Below are 23,046 nucleotides of genomic sequence, written 5' to 3' on the forward strand. Positions count from 1 at the left end.
TGGGGATGGGAAAAGCAGCTCCAGAACTTCTCCCTGCCTCCTTTCTGTTCCCTGTCTCCAAGCAGCACCTCATCCTGAGAAATTGGTGTATTTTCCAGGTTTGAAACTCTCTACTAAAATTAATTAACTAAAAGGCATAAGAATTAGTAAGAAAGGAAAACTGTTCTGATTTAAGAATCACATGCTTAGTGCTTCCTTCACAGTAGAATAAAATGATGACAGTGAGTTGGGTCAAAAGGGATATCTACTATAGCTTTGTGTATACTTGAAATGACACGTTGTCCTTTAAAGAACACATCTCATCATAATTGGAGAAACAGTGACACACTTGCTACATATCTAACAGCTGAATAGAAGACAGGTGAAGCGCATGGGATTTTTTTATCATATAGTTATTATGTGGAGTTTTTTTAATACTTCTACTTTCCAAGCTTGATTTCTTAAAAATCAAAAACATTTGTGATGAGCTTACAGATAAACAGCATAACACCACAGGATATGACATAAGAATTAAAACAAAGAGAAAAGTTATATACTGGAAAGTAAATTTCAACTTTTAAAATAATATTCCTGTTTACGGATTTAAATGTTCAAAAATCATCATTCATTTTCTGCTTCCATCTCTTCCTTCTTCCCTCCAGGTAAGCTCCATGTCCATCTCACACGTCCAGTGTTGTCACACAGCTAATAAAGATCCCTGTTGCTTTCTGTGGCCAAGATGTCCAGTAACTCAGTAAGTTAAAAATCTATAGATGGGTCAGAGGAAATACAAAGAAAAAAGCTGGGAAACAAAGACAGTTATTGTGGGGTGGGTGTTCCATGTGGATCTAGTTTAATTTCATTGCAGCAAGTTGCAGAAGTTCTCTTGCCAAGATCTTCATTACTTGTACTTTTGTTTTCCACAGCTTTCCTGTTTGTGCACAGAACCCAGATTTCCTTTCTATCCCCTTGATATCCTCAGCAAAAAGGAATGTCATTGATTCATGCCCAGAGGCTTCCAGTTTGGTGAGAGGGGCTCGTGTGTTGGCAAGGAGAGAAGCTGATGGCTACTACTACCTGGGCCACATTGTCCAAGAGGTGAAGGTAGCTATTTATTGGGAACTGTGGTATTTAGAGGATCTGTGTGACTTTTCCCTGTTTTTCCCGTGCCTCACCAGTGCCTTGCCCTTGTTGTAGGGTGGTTCTCTGACACAACGTGCTTCATAACCAGTAATTCTATTTTTATCTGTTTCCAAATGATGACTGGCTATTTACTGTGGGGAGTCCTGCAAGCAAAAGCAGCCTGGAAATCAATCCATTTTAGTAGTTCTCATAAGTTGTTTTTCAGAGATCATCAAACAAAACAGGTTGCTTATCCCTATTGTCTACTTCTGCCCAGTCATGCAGCAAAGTCAATTAGCTAAACAGCATAATAGTAATCCAAAATATCTGCCTCCGGGGACCACCTTCCCCCTTACTGAACTGAGAGCTTTCCTCTTTCTCTTCCATCTGTCTTTTTGGGATTTGTGACATGATTTTGGATGACAGACAAAAGGTGTCGTGTCCCCCTCCTCCCCATCCACCCCGCAGGCTTTCTTTGAAAATTTAGTTCATTTTGCAGTTCACAGGTTAGTTAAATAGCAACGGCAGTAGAGGTGAGGATGGCTGTAAACCCCGGCATGGGGTAGAACAGATGGGGACAGCTAATGGCACAAATGACATTAGCTGGAGTAGGAGCTGATGGCAGTATTTGCGTAAGTGCAACTCATAGATTGGCACAGAAGGCTGAGATTTTGGGTATAGACCTTCCCTACACCCATTGCTGAAGGTTAAATTTAAATATTTAAATTTATGACAGTTATGACATTTTCCTGGTTTGTTATCCTTTGTTATCCCTTTTTTTTACTATGTAACAAACTGCATCAGACAGCAGTTTCTTTTGGCGACTCTTTTTCTGATGGGAGGTTTTCCTACTAAAGTTCTGCCTTTAGTTCTTACTAAAATCCAAGTCCCAAATGAAAATAAGAGAAAGGTTGTCAACCTACTAACCCCCAGCTTTTTAGTTACGTTTAAAGTCCAATATTGACATAGTACAGTGAAAAACCTGATAGAAGAGGAAAGCTACATTCCCAGATCACGTTCTGTTTCCCGGGATTTCTGCCACTTCCCTCTTAGCACTTATGTTTGGCCGTTAATTGGACTCAGATGTCTGTCTTGAAAACCACATGTTTTGCTCTTGTAGGGCTCCAGGGAACGCTTTTTAATTGAGTTTGACAAAATTCATGCTCTGAAAGGCAAGATACAGCTTCGAATGCAGGAAACCCCTCTCTACGACATTCTCCACTACGAAGATGCCAGGCGACAGCCTCTTGCTCCAGGAGACAGGGTCTTGGCACCATGGGAGGCCAGAGCTGAGCGTTTTGGCCCAGGCACTGTGCTAAAGGTTACAGAGAACAAGGAGGCACATTTAGGTACGCGGTATTTGCTTTCTTAATAGTGCTAGACTCGCTACAGTTGCTGGTCTCTAGACAGAAAAGTGAACGGTCTCTGTCATGGAGAATTCACCACCTGCAGCTTGGGTTCTCTTTGTCATCTCATTTTTTGTTGTTGTTGGCACTATGCAGCCTGTTCTTTTTTAGTGCCAGAATTAATGCAGCTCCCAGAATTGGTCTTTGCTTTGTTCTGTGAGTGGAAACTTTTAAAAAGTTGGGGGCAGAAGGGAGGCACCCTCCTAACACAAGGAGAAGAGTTTCCCTGGCCCTCATGAGTATTCACCTGATTATTTGTTAGTCAAGCTTCCAGCTTTTGCAGTGTAAAATCCTGGTGTGCTATGACAAGCAGGAATTTTGCTCTCTGCTGTCTCTTCATAGGAAGTTTAAAAGAAGGTCAGATTTTAAACCTACAAAGAAAAATATCTCTGAAATTGTTACAGAATTGTCTGAAACACAATCTGTTACTTTTATCTTCTGCTTTCTAAGAGATAAATCACACAGGTTAAAATGCTTCTAATACATTCTTTGCCTTTTTTAATATGCACAGCACACAACAGAGGGGGAGTGCTTGTGAATTTCTGGAATGGGCAGACTAAAGAGGTGTCTTCTGACCAAGCTGTGTGGATTCCTCTGCCCATATGCGAACGCATCATCCTAGAACTGCAGATGCCTTTAGCAGCCAGGCAGATGGTGATAGATTCAAGCTTGGATTACCCATACATTGTCACACCAGGTTATAGAGCCTCAGGCCATTACAGACAGGGTCACTCAGACCTGGACTGCTGGCCAAGGGGTCTGTGTTCGACTCAGCCATGTGCTAAGTGCAGCTGTAGCTGTACCTTGCGTCCCAGCTGCTGCCTTGCAGCCTGGGAACTCACACAGCCTCCAGGGTTCAAAGTGCAGCAGGAAGATGCCTTTGTCTCAGGAACAAGCTTGACTGAAGAAGAGCTCAGCAAGAAAATAGAAGAGGAACTGTCTGAAGTGCGGATTTCATCTTCAGAAAGTGTTTCTAGAGAGGAAGAGAAAAAGGAAGATGAGAGATTGAAGACAGAAAATGTTCCAAAAGATGTTCAATCTTGTTTGGAAAAGGAAAATGAGGTTATGGAACCTAAGAAGGTAAAAAGTGCTTCACCCTGGCTTTTCTGTTAACATGTGTTCTACTGTTTGTATAGTGCCTGCTTTGTTACCCCAAGTTTTCTGCTCTTGGTACCAAAAAATTACTGGAGGTTTTAGGCCTGACCCTTATATATACCTGCTAAAGAACCGAGACACTTTGCTTTGTACTGTCTTCCTGATCCTTTGACTGGGGAAAGAGCTAGAAACTCTTATTGTTACTGGTTGGAGCAGACTCCTAGAATCTCTTCCATGGGTGCAGAACATGAAGTGTTGCATAGCTCAGTTCCTCTACATCCTGCCTCTACGTGAAAGAGCTAAAGGCAGCAAAAAGTGTCTGAGAAGACTTTACGCCAGATAAGGGTTACAGTAAGGATTGCTCCATACCAAGGCAGTCCCTGGCATAATTCTGTTAACATATTTCTCCACCCTGTTAGATGCATCACCTCTCCCAGTCAAAGACCAAAAGAGACTTTTGTGATCCTTGGTGTTTGATTTGGTGCTTGTGAACAGGGCACTGGATGAGGATCAGTAAGGAGGAGGGTAATGCGCACCAGCTACTGCCAAACTTTTCTCCATTGCTCTGCAAGGGTTAGAATCCTCATTTCTGCCACATGCCAGAAAAGTTACTATCTTTCAGCCAGAGTTCCTCTGGCCTGATCTCTCTTGTACCAGTTTGGACCCTTCCAGGCAGACGTACTGCCAGTTTTAGGTCATTTGAAGATGTAGAGAAACCCACAAAGTGATCAAAAATCATTTTACTTAGGAGTTGTTTCTTTAGTAAAGAACTCCCCTGGATTTTTTTTATTCTTTCTTAAAGTTCAGTTGCAGTTTAAAGTCTTATGCTATAAGTTCATGAAACTAACCTATTCTTATCAGCTCTGGATTAAGATTGCATTTGTTATTATTTCTAGAGTCCTCAGAGGCAGATGGCTCATGCTATGGTTGATACTGCTGTCAACACAGACAGCTGGTTAATGGAGGCAGCTCACAAGGAAGAAGCAGACAGAAGACAGCAGGGTGCTGAAACTGAGGCCAATGTTAAACACAAACACGGTATTGAAATTGTAGCTGGTTTATCCAAATGTAAGACTTGCCACACAATATCAGTGCAGCAGGCCATCATATCCAAGATCTGTTGCCATGGTTCTTTGATATTTCAAAAGAAAATGCCATAATGTTGTGTTGAATATAGCCACCATAATGTGGTATCGTAGGTATTAATGATAGTTGTTCATCTTTTTCTCAAGGTGAAAGTGCTTTCAGATGGAAGTTGGGGGTTCTTGGCTGCTACTGCAGTAGCAGCTTTTGGGTTTTCTTACCCTTTATCATAATGCCAACTATAAATATAATGTCTTAAAAAATTTCGTTACTTTAAACATTAATGTGTAACATTAACTATGACTGCCTATAGCAAAAAGATTTCACCAGGACTGTTCTGCAGAACATTCCTCTGGGCTGAAAATGATTGCTTTATAATGTCATTGAGTAAACTTTTGTTCCCTTATCATCCAAAAGGGACTGGATCATGATTTTAATCAAATAATTGCTGTTCTCATTTAAACTAGTTTGATGAAAATTACAGGCATTTGAGTGAGGACTCTGAAAGCCTAAAGCTTTTTCCAAGTGTTTCCAAGCTTTGCTCTGTGTCACTGCTGGCAGAGGGAGAATTAAAAGTCAAACTGGCATGCACATTTTCTCCCAGCTGGTGTTCCATCATCATTCCATGCAACAATTGCCTCTTAGGTCCATGCTGTCTTTAGCAGAAAGGGGCAAGCAAACTACCTATGTTCTCAGTTACCTGAAAACTGTGTTAGCACAGTGTTGTGCTCAAGCTAATTTATCTTGTCTCTCAGCAGGATGTGCAGCTCAGGCTTTGCCTTGTCAAGAAATTTATAATTTTTTATTGTCTCGGAGTATTGGCAGAAGAAGCTCGTGTCTGTCTGTGAAATACCATGTAAACAACCCCTTAGCCTGAGTAGCTGCAAGTACCATCAGTGATCTTGTATTACAAGGCAAAGCTCTGGCTTGACTGCAATGGCAAGCTTGTGTTTTGAAAGCTGAGACTTGTTTTGTGGAAACTAAAAAATGTCCCATTTCTTCAGAGGAAAATGTTGGTACTAAGTTATGAAAGTCTTGCTTGAGTTTATTTCATATGAGAAGACTTTGTTTCTAATTTGCCTTCTTTTTGTAAGCTGACTATAGCCTCTTATGTCCCTGCCCTAATTCATTTGAAAGGTGTTTTTGAATCCAGAGTGGCAGAAGCTCCAATCCAGTATTCCCAGAGGAGCCCTTCCCTGGGAACCAAAGCTTTGGTTCCTTTCAGGCGCCAAAGCTTCTTTGACCGAGTGAATGAATCACTAGAGAAAGACAGCCTGACCATAAAATCAGCTTTGCATGTACAGAGACCACACAGAACCTCCAATTTGCAGGCCAGGAGATCCACAAATCTTCTACATCTTCTAAAAGACAAAAGCATTACAGTAAGTATTTGGTCCAAACTAGATTTATCTATTAGGATCAAGCGATTTGGTTATGTCATGTGAGAATATATTCTCCTTTGATCTCTTTCTCAAAGGTTTTTACTGCAACAAAAATTATGCCTATGTAGTATAATGGTTATGGATAAATAGAAACATGAGGTTTCTACTTGGGAATTGGTGTTGTACTGGAGCAGAGAACTTCAGCTATTTTTATTTAGCACTTTTGATAAAGTGGTTTTTTTTAGCTTAGATCTAATTTTTCTAAATAAACCTCTCAGCCAGCTCTGCTAGATAGAGAGAAAAAAATATTCCTCTTTTACAGATACTGAAAGCAAAAAAGAGAAAGCCTACATAGTCAGCTGAGTCCCATAGCAGGGAGTGCATGTTGGGGCTGAGATGGAACTTCAAGTCTCCTGATACTTAGGCCAGTCTTTTACCTGTCAGATGACACCATTTGTTCACCTGCCACCTATAAAACAGCTTTGATTCTTTCTTTGATCTCTCCTTCTGTATGTTCTTAAACACAAACCATCGACAAGGTACGTTTTTTGCAAAGAATAGCAATACACTAGAGAACAAAGTTATTTACTGCCCCATGGAAGCCATACAGATCAATTTGTTGGGAGAAATCAGTCAAAATGCTTCATGAGACTGGCAGAGACATTATCTGAAGGTCCTGTAGTGTTTTCCAGATTGTGGTATTAGACACATCCTCAGGAAAGAACCATTCTGTTTTCAGAGGAGCAGCTAATGGCAGGAATGTGCTAATTGCAGCTGGGAATAGGAGAAGGCCTAATGCATTTGAGAGAGGAAAATATTTTGTGGAAACTCTGTTCTAGCCCCAAACAGCTCTAGCAATGTGAACTGTAATGCATGTTTTAAGCATTGGCTCAATGCTGGAACAACCAGAACAGCACAGCCTACTGACATGTAAAGAACTCTTAAAATACTTGGATTTTCGGGCACCCCTGTGTTGTTTAAGCCTCATCTTTTGTACAAGCTTTACCACCATACTCAGTATTTTCATGGGTGGGAAGTGACACTGTAGTATTCATGAGGCAGTGTGGCTTGCAGAGCTGGGGAATGACATTAGAAGACTAACCTGTTCTGGTTTTGTAGGTTTACAGTTTGCATTAGAAAAACATACTGATGAGATTAAGAGTTTGGTTTGCTTTTCTTCTCTTAGAAATCGATCCTTCATGGTGCATCTCAGGAGAGATGGAAAGAGATGGACTTCAACAGAGCCAAGATTGAGCACAAAAGGTGGCAAGAGGAACAGAGGCAGCTGAAGAGGGAGCAGCAGCAAGAGGCAAATGGCATCCGAAGCCAGCTGCGCAGGGACAACCAGAGGTAATACCTAGGAGCTAACTGGGTTTTGTGGTAAATGTCAGAAGGCTGGTAATGTCCGCTCCCTGGTGCTCTCATTCAGTCTCTGAACATCACACATTGTGCCTTGTGATAGTCTCTGTGGAGTGCTCATGGTGGCTTGCTAATGGAAATAAAATCAATGCTAGACGTATGGGCGAGTGGGTATGTATGGATTCATCACCATTAGTGTTACCTCCAAGGGCAGAGTCTTTTCAACCTCATCCTCAGACCCAAAGTCCTTTTGCCTCCCAAACCCCTAATCTCTGCTTCTGACCTTACAGTCCACTTAAGCTTAGCAGGTCCTTGCCCCCATGACCCATCTCTTTCCATTTCTCCTGTTGCCCGTGTGACTCCCACCACAAATACACATAACCATCCAGTTGTCCAAATTAGTCCTATGGCCCTGTCTGCACAATCCATTTCCTTGATTCCTGGTCATCAGGGCTGAGAACTCACAGCCGCACCAGGTTATGCAGTCAGGTGAACAGATGACTGCAGTTAGCTGACATCAGGCATTGGCCCATTTGGGGGTTTTCCACCTCTGTTCAGGACACAGGTTTAATTCTCATAACCTAACAAAAAGTCCTGGAATATTAACTGAGCACAGACTGCCAGAATATCTGTTCTGTGTCTTATGCACTGTCTTTTTCTGTTATTGTTATTTCTTTCTGAGAAACTTGAGAAATTTTGTTTTGGAAACAGGCAGCGATTGCATCAGAGAACATTGCAAGGACTGGAGAAACAGCTGGAGCACACAGACAGAGCTTTGCAGCACCTGGCACTGCTCCAGGCTGCTGGGGCAGAGAGGAGCAGGAAGGAATCCTTCTTGCAAGAGGAGGAGAAGAGAAAAGCAAGTCAGAAGCTGCAGTTCTTAAAGGCACAAAGTTTGCAAAGGGAGGAGTTGCAGGCACAACGCAATGAAAGGAGCTTTGAACAAGAGAAAGAAAGGCTGGTAAGGGCAATTTCAGAAATGTTTTTCCCGTACTACTGTGTTTTCAGCAGTGGCACCATCCAGAATATTTATCTTTCACCTGTTCTATATCCAATATAATTATATAATTTAGAGATACATGAATGGTAACATTTTTTTGATGCATGTATAAAGCTGAAAGATGGGAAGTAAAATTCTCCATCTCTGTGACTGAAAGTCTTTCTGCACGCAAGGAATGAATTTCTATAGATTATAACAACTTCTGAATTCTGCCAGTGGTAACTGCATAAAATTTAGCATGCAGGCTGGCTGTACAATTGTAAATGTCTTTATTTTTATGCAGGATTTTCTCAGGAACAGAATGCAGTCACGGCAGGAAGTGTTGAAACAAGAATCACAGGAGATGGACAGGCAACAAAAACAGCACCAGGCTGCCAAAGAAAGAGAGTTCCAGAGCAGAGACCGTTCACGCCAGAAGGTGGAAAAAGAAGGCCAGAAACTCTGTGACCTCCAGCAGTATCTCAGAGAGCAGAATCTTTTGATGCTCAGGGCATCGGTGCTGGCATAAGGAAGCTGCAAAGTGGGTAAGCAGCCCCTTGAGCAGTTTCACAGACCTGCTCTGGGTCTTGTAGGTGTGAGTCAGCGTGCTGGAGCTTGAGTGCTTGAGTGCAGTTGTGACAAGTGAAATTATGATTCTGGAGAATTCTTTAATCCCCATTTCATTGCAGGCAGTGTGCATTTTCACTGCTCCATCCTTACATGCCTTTGTTTCTGGAGCTGCTATCCTAGTCCAGCTATGTCAAGTGAAATGGTGGAAGCACAGGCACAGGTTATGTCCTGCACCTTCAGGCAAATCAAATACAGGCCTGAAAAGGCTTCCACAGCTGAATTCTGGGAACTTTCTGTGTTTCTTGCAGAGCAGTGCCAGAAAATAATTTCTTTAAGGTCAAGGAAGTGCAGTTGTGTGATGCTGTCACATGACTTACCTTGCTATGTTAACCTTACATGAAATAAGGGAAAGGAGAGCTGAATACCAGCTGGATGTTAAAAACCAACCAAACAAACGAACTGCAGCAATGAAAATGTATGTGCTAAAATACAATGTAAATTATCTTCTGCGATTTCCATTATTAACAACTGACTCTTGCAAGTGTCCCGTGGCACACTGAGTTGCAGAGATCCATGACACGATTGTGGTACTTCCTGCCAAAACTGCTGTAGGGGCAGAGCAGGGATCCAGTGACATGAGAGGTGCTTCAGAAAACCTGAGAAGACAGCATGGAACCCTCCAGCCTGGGCTTCAGGTTAAGTGCGGATCTTCTGCTGTCAAGGCATATGTACTGTATGTAATATGTAAATGTTTGTTCTGTGAAATACCTGTATTTGGAGAACCACCAAACCCAGTGGTGGACTTGGGGGTCTGTTTTGCTTACAGGCTTTGAGGTTGGCAGTCTCCAAAAGCAGGTAACCTTATGTCAGCAAGATAGATACCCCAATGTATTTGCAGGTAAGGTGCCTGGTCAGGCTAAACGTACTTTTTGTTCGCCATGAATAAATGATGACAATGCTACAAAGACAAATGAATTGGTAACTTGACAGTTAAATTGTTCAAGAAACCAAGGTAGCCAGTAGTACTGTAAGAGGAGAAAAGTTCACCATGCAGGCTGTAGAGTAAAACATAGTAACCACCTGGAGTCCTCTGTGCAACTTGCTCATGACTCCTCTGATTTTATAAGTGCATTACTGATTTTCCTTAATGAAGCCTGTGGTGTCAGCCACTCCTGTGGACAAGCTACAGGCTTCTCCCCTCTGCTGAAAGAAGACAGTAAGGCACATCAACAGACAGTTTTTTCCAACAGGAGAGGTTTGATGGTGGTTTTTTTTTTATGAACTATACTCTGACAAGTGGAGGTGCCTTCTTTCACAAGGGAGAGGAAAGGGTTACACTTGTCGGATCTTGAAGTGCTGCCCCTCATACCATCAGAGGTACAAAATACAGTAGCTTTGGGTAGCCAGAAATTGAATTGTTCTTTTCACAGTGGTATTTAAAGAGAATTGACATGGCACAATTTATTTGCTGGAACACTCAGAGCTATAATATATTGCAGGGTGTTCTTATTTTACACAATTTTATCCTAAAATATATATATAATATTTGAGATACCTTCTTTTAAGCAATACCTAAAATGAAACTAGATACAAAACTTAAATGTTGTTGCCTGACATTCTGTGTACACTTAGAAACATGTTACACATTTTCTGGCACACCACTGAGCAAAAAGCAGTTGTGTAAAAATTCAGCCCTTTTACAGGAACACAGCACCAGTGACAGCAGCATTTAAAAAAAAATAAAATAAACTTCTAAAAGGGAGAGCATTTGAAATTCTGTCAAATCTTCTGAGTGGCCAGCAGTTTCTTAGCATTAAGTCTCAGCCTGTGTTCCTCCAGAGAGAACTGAGAGGCTATATCTTCAGCTTTCCTCAAAAAGACAGTTAAGTCTCTCATTCAGGTATTTACAAACTATTCTAAGGCCTTGATAGCTAAAAGGGGTATTTTTAACTTTAAGATCCATAATATGCATGAGCTATCCTGAGACTTCTGTTTAAAAAAAAAAAAACAGGGGAAAAGGAAAGAAAGATGAACCTGTATATAAGGTGAAGGCTTTGACGTTTTGGGTTTTTTGTTTAAATTAAGGTCTGGAAAAATTATAACTTGCTGCATATATGGAAACTACACATGAAGCACAGTTTTGCATTTTAGACACGGAATTCTATCATTTGTTTTAAGCTCAGTTTAGCCTCTGGAAAAGTTGGCTGAAATTTGCTCAGGAAGAACACAGGTGGCTGCACCCAAGACGTGCGTGACTGATGGCCTGGGCCCAGGCTCTACAAGCTGCAGGGGGCTATGCCAGGTCTGGCTACCCCCCAAGCTGTGTGGAAATGGGAGAGGGCACACATGCTACTGAGGGAAAGTGGGTGCTGGCAGCACATGGAGATTTTCTTTAATGTAAACTTTGGGGGTTGCTTGTGTTTCTTATTACTTTGAATTCTCTTTTACATGAAATCATGTGCTAGTTAGGACAACAGTATACTTGGTTATGAGTTTAAAGTCAGCTTACAGAAACAAGCCTAAACTTAAAAGATATGCAACTCTATTGCTGCTTTTATCCTTAAGCATTTGGAAATGGAATATGTGATGATTAAAGTACATGAAATATATTGAGCGGAATCTAAACTTAGTTTTCAGACTTCATTTATATGTCATTAATCATTGCTTTATAATCACCATAAAAGAGCAGATTGTCTGCTTATATACTTTATCATTGCTTGATCATCTGAAAGCAGATCACTGCAGACACCCTGTGCTGCTGCAGTTTCACATGCAGCAGATCTGGGAATGTATTTAGTATTACAGTATTTCAAATCATTCATATTCATTAGAATACAGCCATAAAGTAATTTTAATACTGCTATTAAAATAATTGACTGTAAAAGACATGTATGATCTAGCTTTTTTGCAGGCTTTGTTTAATTTTAAACATTCACAATGTGTTTTCCATCCTTTAGGAAAATACTTGGACTCCTTGTTTTGCAAACTACTGGAAACAAACTCCAAGCATTTGCATATTAGTTCAGGTTTTGAGTTGACATGGGGAGCAGGGGGGAGTGTAGTAGGAAGTAAGCAACACAGAAGAAGAAAAACTCTTTTTTAAGCTTCAGGAAAACAAACAAACAAAATGTAAGACCAGTACAAATATTCCCAGAAGTTGTTTTTTATTATGGAATTCGATTTTCTGCCTAGGCAAGTATTTTCTTTTGCCGTTTATAATCCAAATTCCTATAGTATTGTGCTAGAGTACAGAAGTTTGGAAAAAAAAAAAAAACCTGACTGGTCTGTTTTTATCATCTCAAATGACTAAGAACAGACCACTCCATGCAGGATCTCAGGACTCTTCTACAATAAAAGTAGAAGTTAAAAGTACAAAAGACAAAAAGGTTTATTGGCTTTTTTCAGTCAGAATGTGTTGCTTAGATGGTATTAGAACATAATTTCTCATATCACAGTGACCAAAAAAAAAAATCAGTAAATGAACTTTAAATATTTAACTTGATATATTTCAAAACAGACTTGATGAATGAACATCCTTTTAAAGACTTTTAGACAAGTAAGTTTGCTTTTCTCATCAGGCTGCAGTGATCTTGTGCACCTGAACTACATGATATGTTTTTTTAAAAACTACCAGAGCACATTAGCTCTCAGAACTGTGCAATGAGTCAGAACTCTTCAATTGTGCAAAGCCTTCCTGGTTTCTGGAACAGTCCTTCTAATCATCCCACACTTGGTGTTTGGCTGAAACAACTAAAGGCAGCATTAATGGAGAACAACCACTACATGGCATGTCCCCAAGACACATGTGACTTCTCACTTTCAGCTTCTTTCTCTTGTCAGCTCACAGACTGTATGGGTAACCCTGCATGGCGAGAGGGCAGCAGCCACAGGAGTCTATTTGAGGACAGAAGCTGCAGTTTTGATGAGCAGTGGTTTAGCTGCCTCTAGGATGTCCAGTTCAGGGTCCAGTGAACGACCAAGACCTTCCAGAACCATGATGGCAAAGATGATGGAAGCAAAATTGCTCTCGAGCTTCACCTAGAACCACAAGAGACTACATGGACCTCATTTTTTTTCTGAGCCCATTCTAACAGAGGTACCAGCATTGGCTAAGCTGAGAGGGCAGGGAAGAGGCAGAGGAAAGCATACACACATCTGAAACTATACTGCAACTTGGAGTTTCAGAACTCACTGAAATGCAGCTGCAGGCCCAAAAAGAAGGCAGCAGTTTCAGGGTAAATACCCTAAGGGAACCCATGAGCTTGTTTTTCAATTCCAAGAAGGGCATTGGGACTTTTTTCCTTCCATAATGGAACAGCAAGAGCTTAGGAGAGCTCATCGTTGACAGCATAGTTGTAAGCTGCAGTAATATCCAATATATTGTATAAGGGGGAGCTCACTTTCTGAGTAGCCACAAAAGACCCCCACAGATCACAGAGGAAACGATCCTTTGCTCTGCATGTGAACAAAGTATTGCTCACTTTCCAGCCAGGTACCAGGATTGCTTCAAGGCATACCAGGGCATTAAGAATTCATGGAATTGGGATGACTTGCTTTTTAAGGGCCTAAATTACATTTCATGTTCTTAAAAACCAGCTTAATAAGCCTTAATGACAAAAACCTCTAAGGAATGTTTGGATGGACCTTTCCTTTGAAGGCTAGGCAGGCCTGTAGCTGACAACCTTTTCATCTCCCCTAGTTCAGGCTACCATAGCTCCGTTGATTTTCAAAGTTGTTTGCGACCATGGAAACTTGTTCCCCAAATACAATCAGTTATAAGAAGGAATCTGTTCTGTGAATAACTCTTCACTTTCGAGCATGCTACCTAACCAGTAAAATGGTGCAGTGCTGTTACATAACCCTATACTGAGAAAGAGGTCCAGGGAAGAAAGCACATAAAGATGTACAAGAGGAACATATATTGTTGCCTTCAATTTCTGCTTCTAAGGAACTATTCAAAACGATAGGAAAAACTACGCATTACAGAATTAATCCTATTAGTAAATAATATCAACTATTAAATGCAGTATTAAGACAATCCCCAGCAAAACAGAAACTGATCGTGGTAGGGTGTGTGTTAAGGCCCAAGAAACAGCAACCCCGCCACACCTGGATGCATTTCTACACTCCCCCTCCTAGCTGTTTGTTTCAGCAGTCCTCTTTGCCAGCCCTTCATGTTCCCTGTAGTTCTCCCTCCCCAGATCAACTTCCTGCTATTGAGGGCAGACAGTGATAGGGCCTCACCTTATGGGTCATCAATAGTTTAAAGACATTGGAGAGGAGATTTGCCACTTGAAGCTGGAATACAAAAGGAGAAGTTAACAACTGATCAAAAAAATCACTTGTCAAGAAGAACAAGCTGTGTGAGTGTCAGGCAGGATTCTTCTAAGTGTTTGTTAGCATTTGGCTCTGGTGTTAGAAGAAGATTACTGGGCTGACAACAGCCAACATCAAGGTATGATCCCCCTCACCCTGCCCTGGATAAAGAGTTCAGCTGTGACCCACGGTTCTGCTTACCTGCCAGCCCAGAAAGGCTGAGAATGTCTGACCTCACAGCAATAGACAATATGCATTAATTTGCTCAATACCACCACACTACATTCTCTGAAGTGCCCAGGCTGGCCTTAGCTAACAGGATGCAAGTGGTAACATCAGGCTCAGCAGCTCCTCACAGAGAGTACTGGTTGGTGGTGCTGATGAGATCAGAGCAGCCTTTCCACATGGATCATTCTGAAAGCCAAGTTGCACAGAATTACAGGTAAGTGAGTGTGGGACACTGTGCACTTGCCTTTCCTAGGGCAATGGTGTTCCCCCGGACCTTGGTCACTAGTTCCGCCATCTCAGCTTTGAATTGTTCAATATCCTGGCACTGGTTTGCACGGGCGTGATGAAGGATCAGTTCTGCCACTCTTTCCCCCTGTGAAACAAGTTGGAAAACAGAGTCAAAACTTGATCACTGATACCATCAGGCCTACAAGGAGCTGCACATCATTGTCCCTGGAAGGCCTCTGCTGCAGAAGTCTCTGGAGGAGACACACTGCAGGGAGAACTCCCAGGGCCATGTTTTACCATTCCAACAATAGAGACCCAACCTGTACCCATTTTGCTTCCTCTTCTCTACAGATGCTGACACAACAGCAAAATGGAGGATGGCATATGGGCTTTCCAGCAGCAAGGCTGCAGAAGGCAATGTGTGTGGAAGACCAAGATGTTAATCCCTTCTCTTCTCTAGCAAAATCTGGCAGATTCTGCAAGAGGCTCTGAAATGTAAGCAGCTCCCAGGCAGTCCTAACCTGCATCAGAAGCACTACTACTTCCCATTTAACACCTTCCATGTCTTGGGCCATGGAAATCCCTCCATGCTGGCAGCCTCCTTGCTTTAGCTGAACATCTTATCTCTGTGTCTGATATAGGTTCCATGCTAGCAAGTCTCCTCTCCCCTCTTAGGGAGGATTGTAAGCGTAAGTAGAGAGAAAATGATCAGTTCGGCCATCAGATTCTTCATCTGTCTTCCTTCCCCAGCCCCACAGCAGAGGCCTCACCTGGCCCTGGACCACAGCTGTGAAAACCGCCCGGAAGTTCTGCAGGTCAGTGCTCTGCAGCTCCGCCACAATCCCCGCATCCAGCAGCACCAGGCAGAGCCGCCTGAGGGGTGGCTGCACTTCCACCACGAGCGTGTCACACAGATCCACGATGGCTGTCTGCTCCTTGCAGCTGGTGCCGAGGTGGGCCGTGCCTTGAACCAGGATGTTCCCAGGGTGCAGGTCAGCATGGACAAAGTTGTCAACAAAGACCTAGAGGATGGACGAGTCTTAGAGCAGCTTGTTCCAATCAAACATGCCCACAGCAAAACTCCCAGGAAAATAGGACCATGAAGATGATGAGAGGGCTGGAACACCTCTCCTGTGAGGACAGGCTGAGAGAGTTGGGGTTGTTCAGCCTGGAGAAGAGAAGGCTCCAGGGAGACCTTATTGTGGCCTTTCAGTACTTAAAAGCAGCCTGTAAGAAAGATGGGGACAGACTTTTTAGCAGGGCCTGTTGTGGTAGGACAAAGGGTAATGGTTTTAAACTAAAGGAGGGGAGATTCAGGCTGGACCTGAGGAAGACATGTTTCACAATGCGGGTAGTGAAACACTGGCCCAGGTTGCCCAGAGAGGTGGTAGATGCCCCATCCCTGGAGACATTCAAGGCTGGGCTGGACAGTACTCTGAGCAACCTGATCTATTTGAAGATGTCCCTGCTCATGGCAGGGGGTTGGACTGGATGATCTTTGAAGGTCCCCTCCAGCCCACACTGTTCTATGATATAGTAGAAGTTCATTTCTGATCGGTTCCCTGTCATTACCAGTGTGCATCACATTGGCAGCAGCAGCACAGCAAACGGTTTCTGCTGGAGATTAGCTGTCCTGAAATGACACGGGTGCTGCTCACTCTGGGGGTGTCATTAGAGCTGTGTGAAGCAATCCTCTGTGTTTCCTAAACATCAGGTCAGGCAGCCAGGAGTCCCAGCAGGGACCAGTAGTGCTCTTCAGCAATTAACTCTAAACTGGGGGCATGCTGGTGAGTCTTGGCAAAGTAATGCAGTAATAGGCCCTTTGCAATTCAGTGGCCTGGGTTTTAGTGAATGGTTAAGTTTGCCTAGTCTGGGACATCAACCCACATTACAATTGTATTGAAAATGGAAACAAGAGGAAACAAATGTATGTAGCATTTCTCTTCCTCTGCTGGCAGTTAGTAGCAGAAAGGACAAGCAAGATGGCAAGCACAAGGTAGTACTTCCTCATTAACCCTCCTAACCACGTGGGACTGCAGGACTTCCTGCCCCAAGGAGGTTTTCTTTGCATTTCATGGATTAATCCTACAAATTTGTCCAATTGTCACGTAAATAATTAGAGCTGTGTGAAAAAAAAAAAATTTTTTAGGTGTTATATGAAAAAATGACCTCTGACAATCCTTGTTGTTCTGAGAAACCATATACAATAGATCCATACTCACTCTAATGCACTCATGACTGCATATCTCTCTGCCATAAGCTACTGATTTCTCTGCTTTCCAGAATTGTGTCCAAATTATGTCACCATTTCAGTAGGGAAGCCACTCCACACCAGTAATCATTCCATCTGCCTTCCTCTGCACCTCTTCTAGCTCTATTACAGCCCTTGAAATGGAGGGTTCTGGACAGCGAGGGACTAGAACTGCACAGAGTATTAAGAAACAGGTATTTGTTTTACTTACAGCCATAATGTTGTTTCTTTGCTCTTTAATTCTTTTCTACTCTTAAAATTTCAGAGTTTTGCTTTGCTCCCAACCATTGAATCCAATGTTAGCATAAATCTATTAATAGTTCTACCATTGCTTTTCTTAGTTCTAAAAGCTATTTCAGAGTCTGTCATACTGCAGAGAGTCAGAACTGCAGGCCTCACCATTGCCCTAGCATGATGTTGCAGTTATCAACTGAATTTCATTTCACACTTACTGCCCACACATTCAATACCGTGAGGTACTTATGCAACTCTTCACTGCTAGTTCTCACAAACCAATTGTGTCACCTCCCAATTTCCCTTTCCAGATCATTTCTGACTATTTCGATCACAAAAGAGCTACACAGTCAGAAGTTGAATCTGGCCAGGTTTGTTTTCTTTACTCCATATTCTTCCTTATAAAAGGTAGTTTTGTAAGAGGGGACCAATAAATTAAGAAACTAGCTAGCTGTTTTCCCCATGAGTTGCATCCATAGTCTCTGCAAAGACCATGATATTTGCTAATTGCATTGCACTTTATAGCATTTGGCCAATATTTGAATATTCATTACATGGATTAGTGGGTTTCCTAAGCAATGCACTGATTAAGTTGCATAGGAAGACCCTACTGTGTGCAAGCAGACCACTCTTCTGCAGCAGAAGAAGCTCCACGTCAAAGTCTGCAGCAATGGTTTATCTAGCCCAGGCTTTACTCAAGATTTTGTTACGTGGCACGCAAAGTATAGACCTTCACTCTGCCAGTTCAGGAGCTGCACAGTGCCCTAGCAGCCTAAGTCCTGTGTTACTGAACAATACCTGGCACACAGGTGCTGGCTCCCAAAGGCTCAACTTTATGTTTGAGTCCATGGGGAGAAGGGTAGGAGTTGTGGTAAGCAAAAAGGTTCTCTCTTTAGCCATATTATTAACTCAGCTGAACAGCTTCTGCAGGAAAACAAACTTCACTTCCATCCTCAGCCAAGTGCCTACCATCTTTAGCAGCATGTCCATGCCCATCTTTGCAAGCCTCTGCCTCAGCTCCGTGGCAATCTCGGCGTGCAGGTAGCGCGAAATAGGCTCACTCTCCTGAAATAAACAGAGCTGGGGTCAAGCACACCCTGTGTCCCACCTTCAACAGCACCATTACCTAGGTGCCCAGAGTTGAGAGAAGGCAATATGAACACCCTAGAAGGGACCTGCTCAGTAGAGGCTGTACCTACTGCAATGGAGAACATGAGAGAAGCAAGGGGGTGTTCTTTGGCAAGAGGGTGTGATATAGCCTGGGGCAGAAATACTCTTGCCAGCATCACATGCATGAAAACTAAGGCTGAGAGAAGCTCTGGCCTGTGACTCAAACATCCACAAGGGAAGTGAGGCAAGCATCAGAAAGTATCAGATTGCTGAGCTCCTTGCTCTGACCCCCCACAGAGGAGAGCTGTAAGGTGGTGTTGGTTTGCAAAGCACAGGCAAGCACATGGTGTCTGGACACACTGCTGGTCTGCTTGATGTCAGGCCAAGTGTTCACTTCTATATGGAGCTGCCTGCCACCTGTCTTCTGGGATGCACTGTTTACAAACAAAGAGAGTGGAAGAGACGCTGAGGAAGGACACCAATCTCTTTAAGCAAGTAGGAGAAAAGCATCCTCCTCTCTGATTGCTCCTCAAAAACTCCTCCTTGGCATGTTCTCCTAAGGGCCTTCTCCCTGTTAACCACCACTCCCAGACCCTGCAATTCTTACCTCAAATGTTTCCACTAGGACATCTGTTGTTACCAAAGGCCAAAGGGGAACTGGGAACTTGACAAAATCGACATCTAGGAAATTTTGTCGGAAGCGCTCCAGATTTCTGGCTTCGTAGCGTAAGTCAATCTCAAGGGAAAGAAACAGAAAGGAGTTTGGGAATTAGATGGAAGTACAATCAGATCTTCAGGATTCTGTATGAGGATGTGACTGTAAAGAGCAATACTCAATACCAACAAAACTGGTCAGAAAACCAGAATGATAACAAAATAGAGTGGTGCTGCTTACATGCTTATAGCTTTCCTGATGGAAGAGAAGAGTAACAGACTGGGTAACAAATAGCCCACAGCCCACCACCTTTGAAATACAGGTTACTCTTACTATGGGCATGATGCCTCAAAAAGACCAGGACTGCACTATTTTCAAAGGTAAGACAGATCCTGAACCAAAGTTTACTGTCCAAAGGGCAGGGTGGGCACGCAGTCAGGCTAGAAGAACTGTAGCCCTAGCCTCACTTTACAGATAAACAGCCATAGCAGGAAGAAATTTAGCGTAACACACACAAAATAATGCACTCTGCAAAGCCCTGGCCCCAGCTCTTCAGCGATGGAGGGCCTTGACACAAGGGCATCTCTCCTGCCCATTCTTTTACCACCTTCTGTCCACTGCTGCTGCTCAAGAAGGCGGGAGGGAGGATAACCTTGCTTCACCTCCTTTATCTGGGATATATCCCAGGAATATTTCTTGTTCTTTCAAAGAGAAACAAAATGATGACAGGCCTATCAGATGCTCTCCTAATACTCAATCTTCAGAGTACACACCAAAAGCTCTGCAGAACTAAACTGGTACCAGTGACCTTGAGTCACACCTGAATACAGTCAACGGTTTACAACATGGATTTACTATTTAGATTTTTTGCAATAGTGGAAAATTATGTCTTTCAAAAGCTTATAACAAACTTCAGACTTCTGCAATCTAGACAGAAAAATGAATTTAGCAGATAAGTTTGGCAGTAAGGACATTTTAGGACTATGTTTTTAGAAGACATGAGTGAATCAGGACATGTTTTCTGATCTATTAGTAAAGCTTAACTTTACCAATACCATCTGTCTGATGACAATACAATTTAGAATGTATTATTAACTTATGTAAAAATATATTAGTTATGCCAAGATATATACTTCAGTGCTAACAAACGTGACCAGTGAGTACAGATTACAAACATATCTGTAGGATTAAAGAGGAAACACACATCTGAAAACGTGTTTGGAGAGATTTTTTTTTCCTAAGGAGAGGTCTCTCATCAGTGTTCATCCTTCACAATGCTGCACAAAAGACTGTGACTATGACTAGCTAGCCGTTCATGCTGTTCACTAGAAAACATAATTAAAGTCTAAAAAATATTTTCAAATCTAGTAAAGATTGTTTATTTTTGTCATTGCTTTGCTTTTTTTAGTATCAGAATATAAGCTTTTCTACAGTAACACTGCATGACTGATTAGAATAAAGACTTATTAGTCTTTAGTCTAGAGACCAAGCAAGCCTTCATCTAACCTTTTAAAATGTGGCAGTATGAACAGGGCTAGAACCAGCCACTAGCAAGACAAAGGGCAGTTTTGTTCCAGTACACGTGGACCATAGCATGGCACACACCTGCTGAATCATAAGCTTTTCAAACTCCTCCACAATCTCTGTCAAACTGAGCCACTTGAATCCAGGGAGAAGTCCAAGGATGTGGCTACCCATCTTCATAAGAAACAGATCCATCTGGACTTGGTGGACCAGCCCGGGGTGCAGGACCTGCACAAGAACAAATGGTGGCAAGATCAGCACCCCAAACAGTGTGAAAAGGACAGTCCCATTTCAATCAGCTCAAGTGACACATTCCAAATAGACAAAACTGACCTTACTAGACTGGGAGATAACAAAGCTTCCCCAGCTAGTCCTCAGAAGAATTCACATTTTGCCATGAATTAAGTTGAAAAGAAACATTTTATAGTTGTCAAATGGAATATATCTGTGCTGGAGACTACAGTCTCACCCAATGGCATTTTCCAATGCTTTTACACTCCCATCCTCTCTCCACCATGTAGTACTGACTAGTACCTGAAGCAGCTCAAATAGAAGATTTCTTTAAATAAACTTTCCTGGAAAGAACGTATATGTTTCAGATTTCTTCATGTGAGCAAAGAAAGGGTTTCATTTTCTGGAAGGTGAAACCAACCTTAATGTTCATTCTTTTAAGGCAAACTGGGCCCTTACAGGCATTTCTAGTATCCACATGCCAGGTCAAACAGTGCCACAGGCAGTATGCGTACTCCAGCTCCGTGGGCTGGGAAGACCTGGGGCCACAGCAAGTCTGGATTGCAGGTGACTGGAACCAAAGCATTGAGAAAAAGACACCAAGGGTGATGAGCATCCCTTCTCTCACTCTGCCTGGCCCTTGCCAGCTACTCATCTTCATGGGAATTAAATTCTGATTCACCCCATCTAACACACTCCATTTTCACACATCTACCAGTCAGATGTACAACTTACTTTAATGGCTACAGGCGTGAGGTGTCTGGCTGATAAAGGATTTGCTTTCAGGAGTGGTTTGGCCATCTGCTCCATAGCGGGTGTCCCATTCACAGGACTCTCCCAGGAGCAGTCTGCTGGGCTCAGCTCCTCACTGCTCCTCTCAACCCGCATCTCCTTGCTCTTCCACTTCCTCAGCCACCTGAGGAGGCCTCTAAAGCTTGACACTTCCCACGCTTCAAAAGCGGACCTTAACTTTGAGCGTCGTGCCAGCTCCTTGGCTTGGGAGCCGGTGATAGCCGTGAGGTCAGCATAGGCTTTATACACCTGGGCAACACAGCCCGAGCCAACCGGCTCCTGGCTTTGGAACTTGAGGATGCCTGTCCAGTCCTCACCAAAGGCTTTCCTGAGGAGCTCATCTGTGTGGGCCCACGGGTGCGGGCTCACCTCAACGTGCAGCTTGGAAAATTCATCACAGAAGGCCTCAGAGAAGAGGTCCCTCCGGGTGCTGGCCCACTGGCCCAGCTTGACACAGGTGGGGCCGGCGGCCTCGGCTGCCCTCCGCAGCAGCCGTAACCACACGGCAGCCAGGCCAGGCCACAGGCGGCTCAGCGGGTAGAGCAACAGCAGGGGGCCAAAGCGCAGCAGCAACCCGCAAGCCCGCAGACCCAACCGGAGCGCCAGACCCAAGCGCCACAGCAACCTCCGGGGCGGCCGCTCCGGGCCGCGCTCCCCCACCCACACCGGTCCCCGCTGTCCCGGTCTCTCCTTCCAGCCAGTCCCAGCGGGCACCGCCAAGGCCACCGCGACCCAGCGCCCGGCACGCAGCCCACCGCGCCCCGCCGCCGCCCAACCAGACAGCGCCCTCCTCGCCCCGGCGGCCCGCCCGAGCAGGGGACGCGGGAGCGGCAGCAGCCGCACAGCGCCGCCCGCCACCATCACCCACCCGCCGCCGTTACCGGCCGCTAACGGCCGCCCACGGCGCGGGGAGCAGGAGAAGGCGGGGCCAGCCAATCAGCGCCAGGGGGCGGCGGTGGCTCCGCCTCTTAAAGAAAAAGGAGCCTCGGAGGAACGTGAGGTGAGTTTTCCCGCCTCACGGATGGTACCTGAGCCCTCTGCGGGCGTGACTGAGCTGTAGCCTCAGTAGGTGCGTTCCCTCAGGTTTGGGCTACGCCAGAGGAGGATAAGAGAGAAGGGGCCCACGCTTGGGCTGGTGGCCTTCACATCTCCATCCATTCTGACAGTCGAGGTGGGCTGTTGGCTGGACAGAGTGCATGGTGAGAACTGTGGGGCTGCCCTGTGCAGGGGCGGGAGCTGGACTCCATGATCCTTGTGGGCCCCTTCCAACCTAGAACATTCTATGATTCTACAGGTAAAATGAAGGTGCTGACAAGTGCAAGAGGTACTTCAGACATTGCAAGGTGGCAGCTGCCTCCACTTTTTTTTTTCCATAAAAAAGAGAAATTAGCAATGACCTTCTAATTTTAAACAAAGGCTTTATGGGTGTTGCCTGACACCGGTAGGCAAATTTTTGTGATTGTTAATGATTTCCTTAGAGGGGCATGAATGGAATAATGAGC

General features: G+C 43.8%; 1 protein-coding gene across 1 annotated transcript; it reads right to left on the reverse strand.

Moving 5' to 3' along the window:
* Nucleotides 1-12,869: 12,869 nt before the first annotated feature.
* ADCK2 (aarF domain containing kinase 2) lies at nt 12,870-22,405 on the reverse strand (the record flags this gene model as incomplete). The annotated part of the gene is made up of 8 exons (XM_080339599.1): nt 12,870-13,013; nt 14,220-14,273; nt 14,764-14,892; nt 15,518-15,769; nt 18,202-18,297; nt 18,950-19,078; nt 20,603-20,749; nt 21,488-22,405. The coding sequence occupies 8 exons, from the start codon at nt 22,403-22,405 to the stop codon at nt 12,870-12,872; spliced, it is 1,869 nt and encodes a 622-aa protein (XP_080195725.1).
* Between the last annotated feature and the right edge of the window lie 641 nt (nt 22,406-23,046).

Source organism: Nesoenas mayeri (genome assembly GCF_963082525.1).
Source record: "Nesoenas mayeri genome assembly, chromosome: 1".
NCBI lineage: Eukaryota > Metazoa > Chordata > Aves > Columbiformes > Columbidae > Nesoenas > Nesoenas mayeri.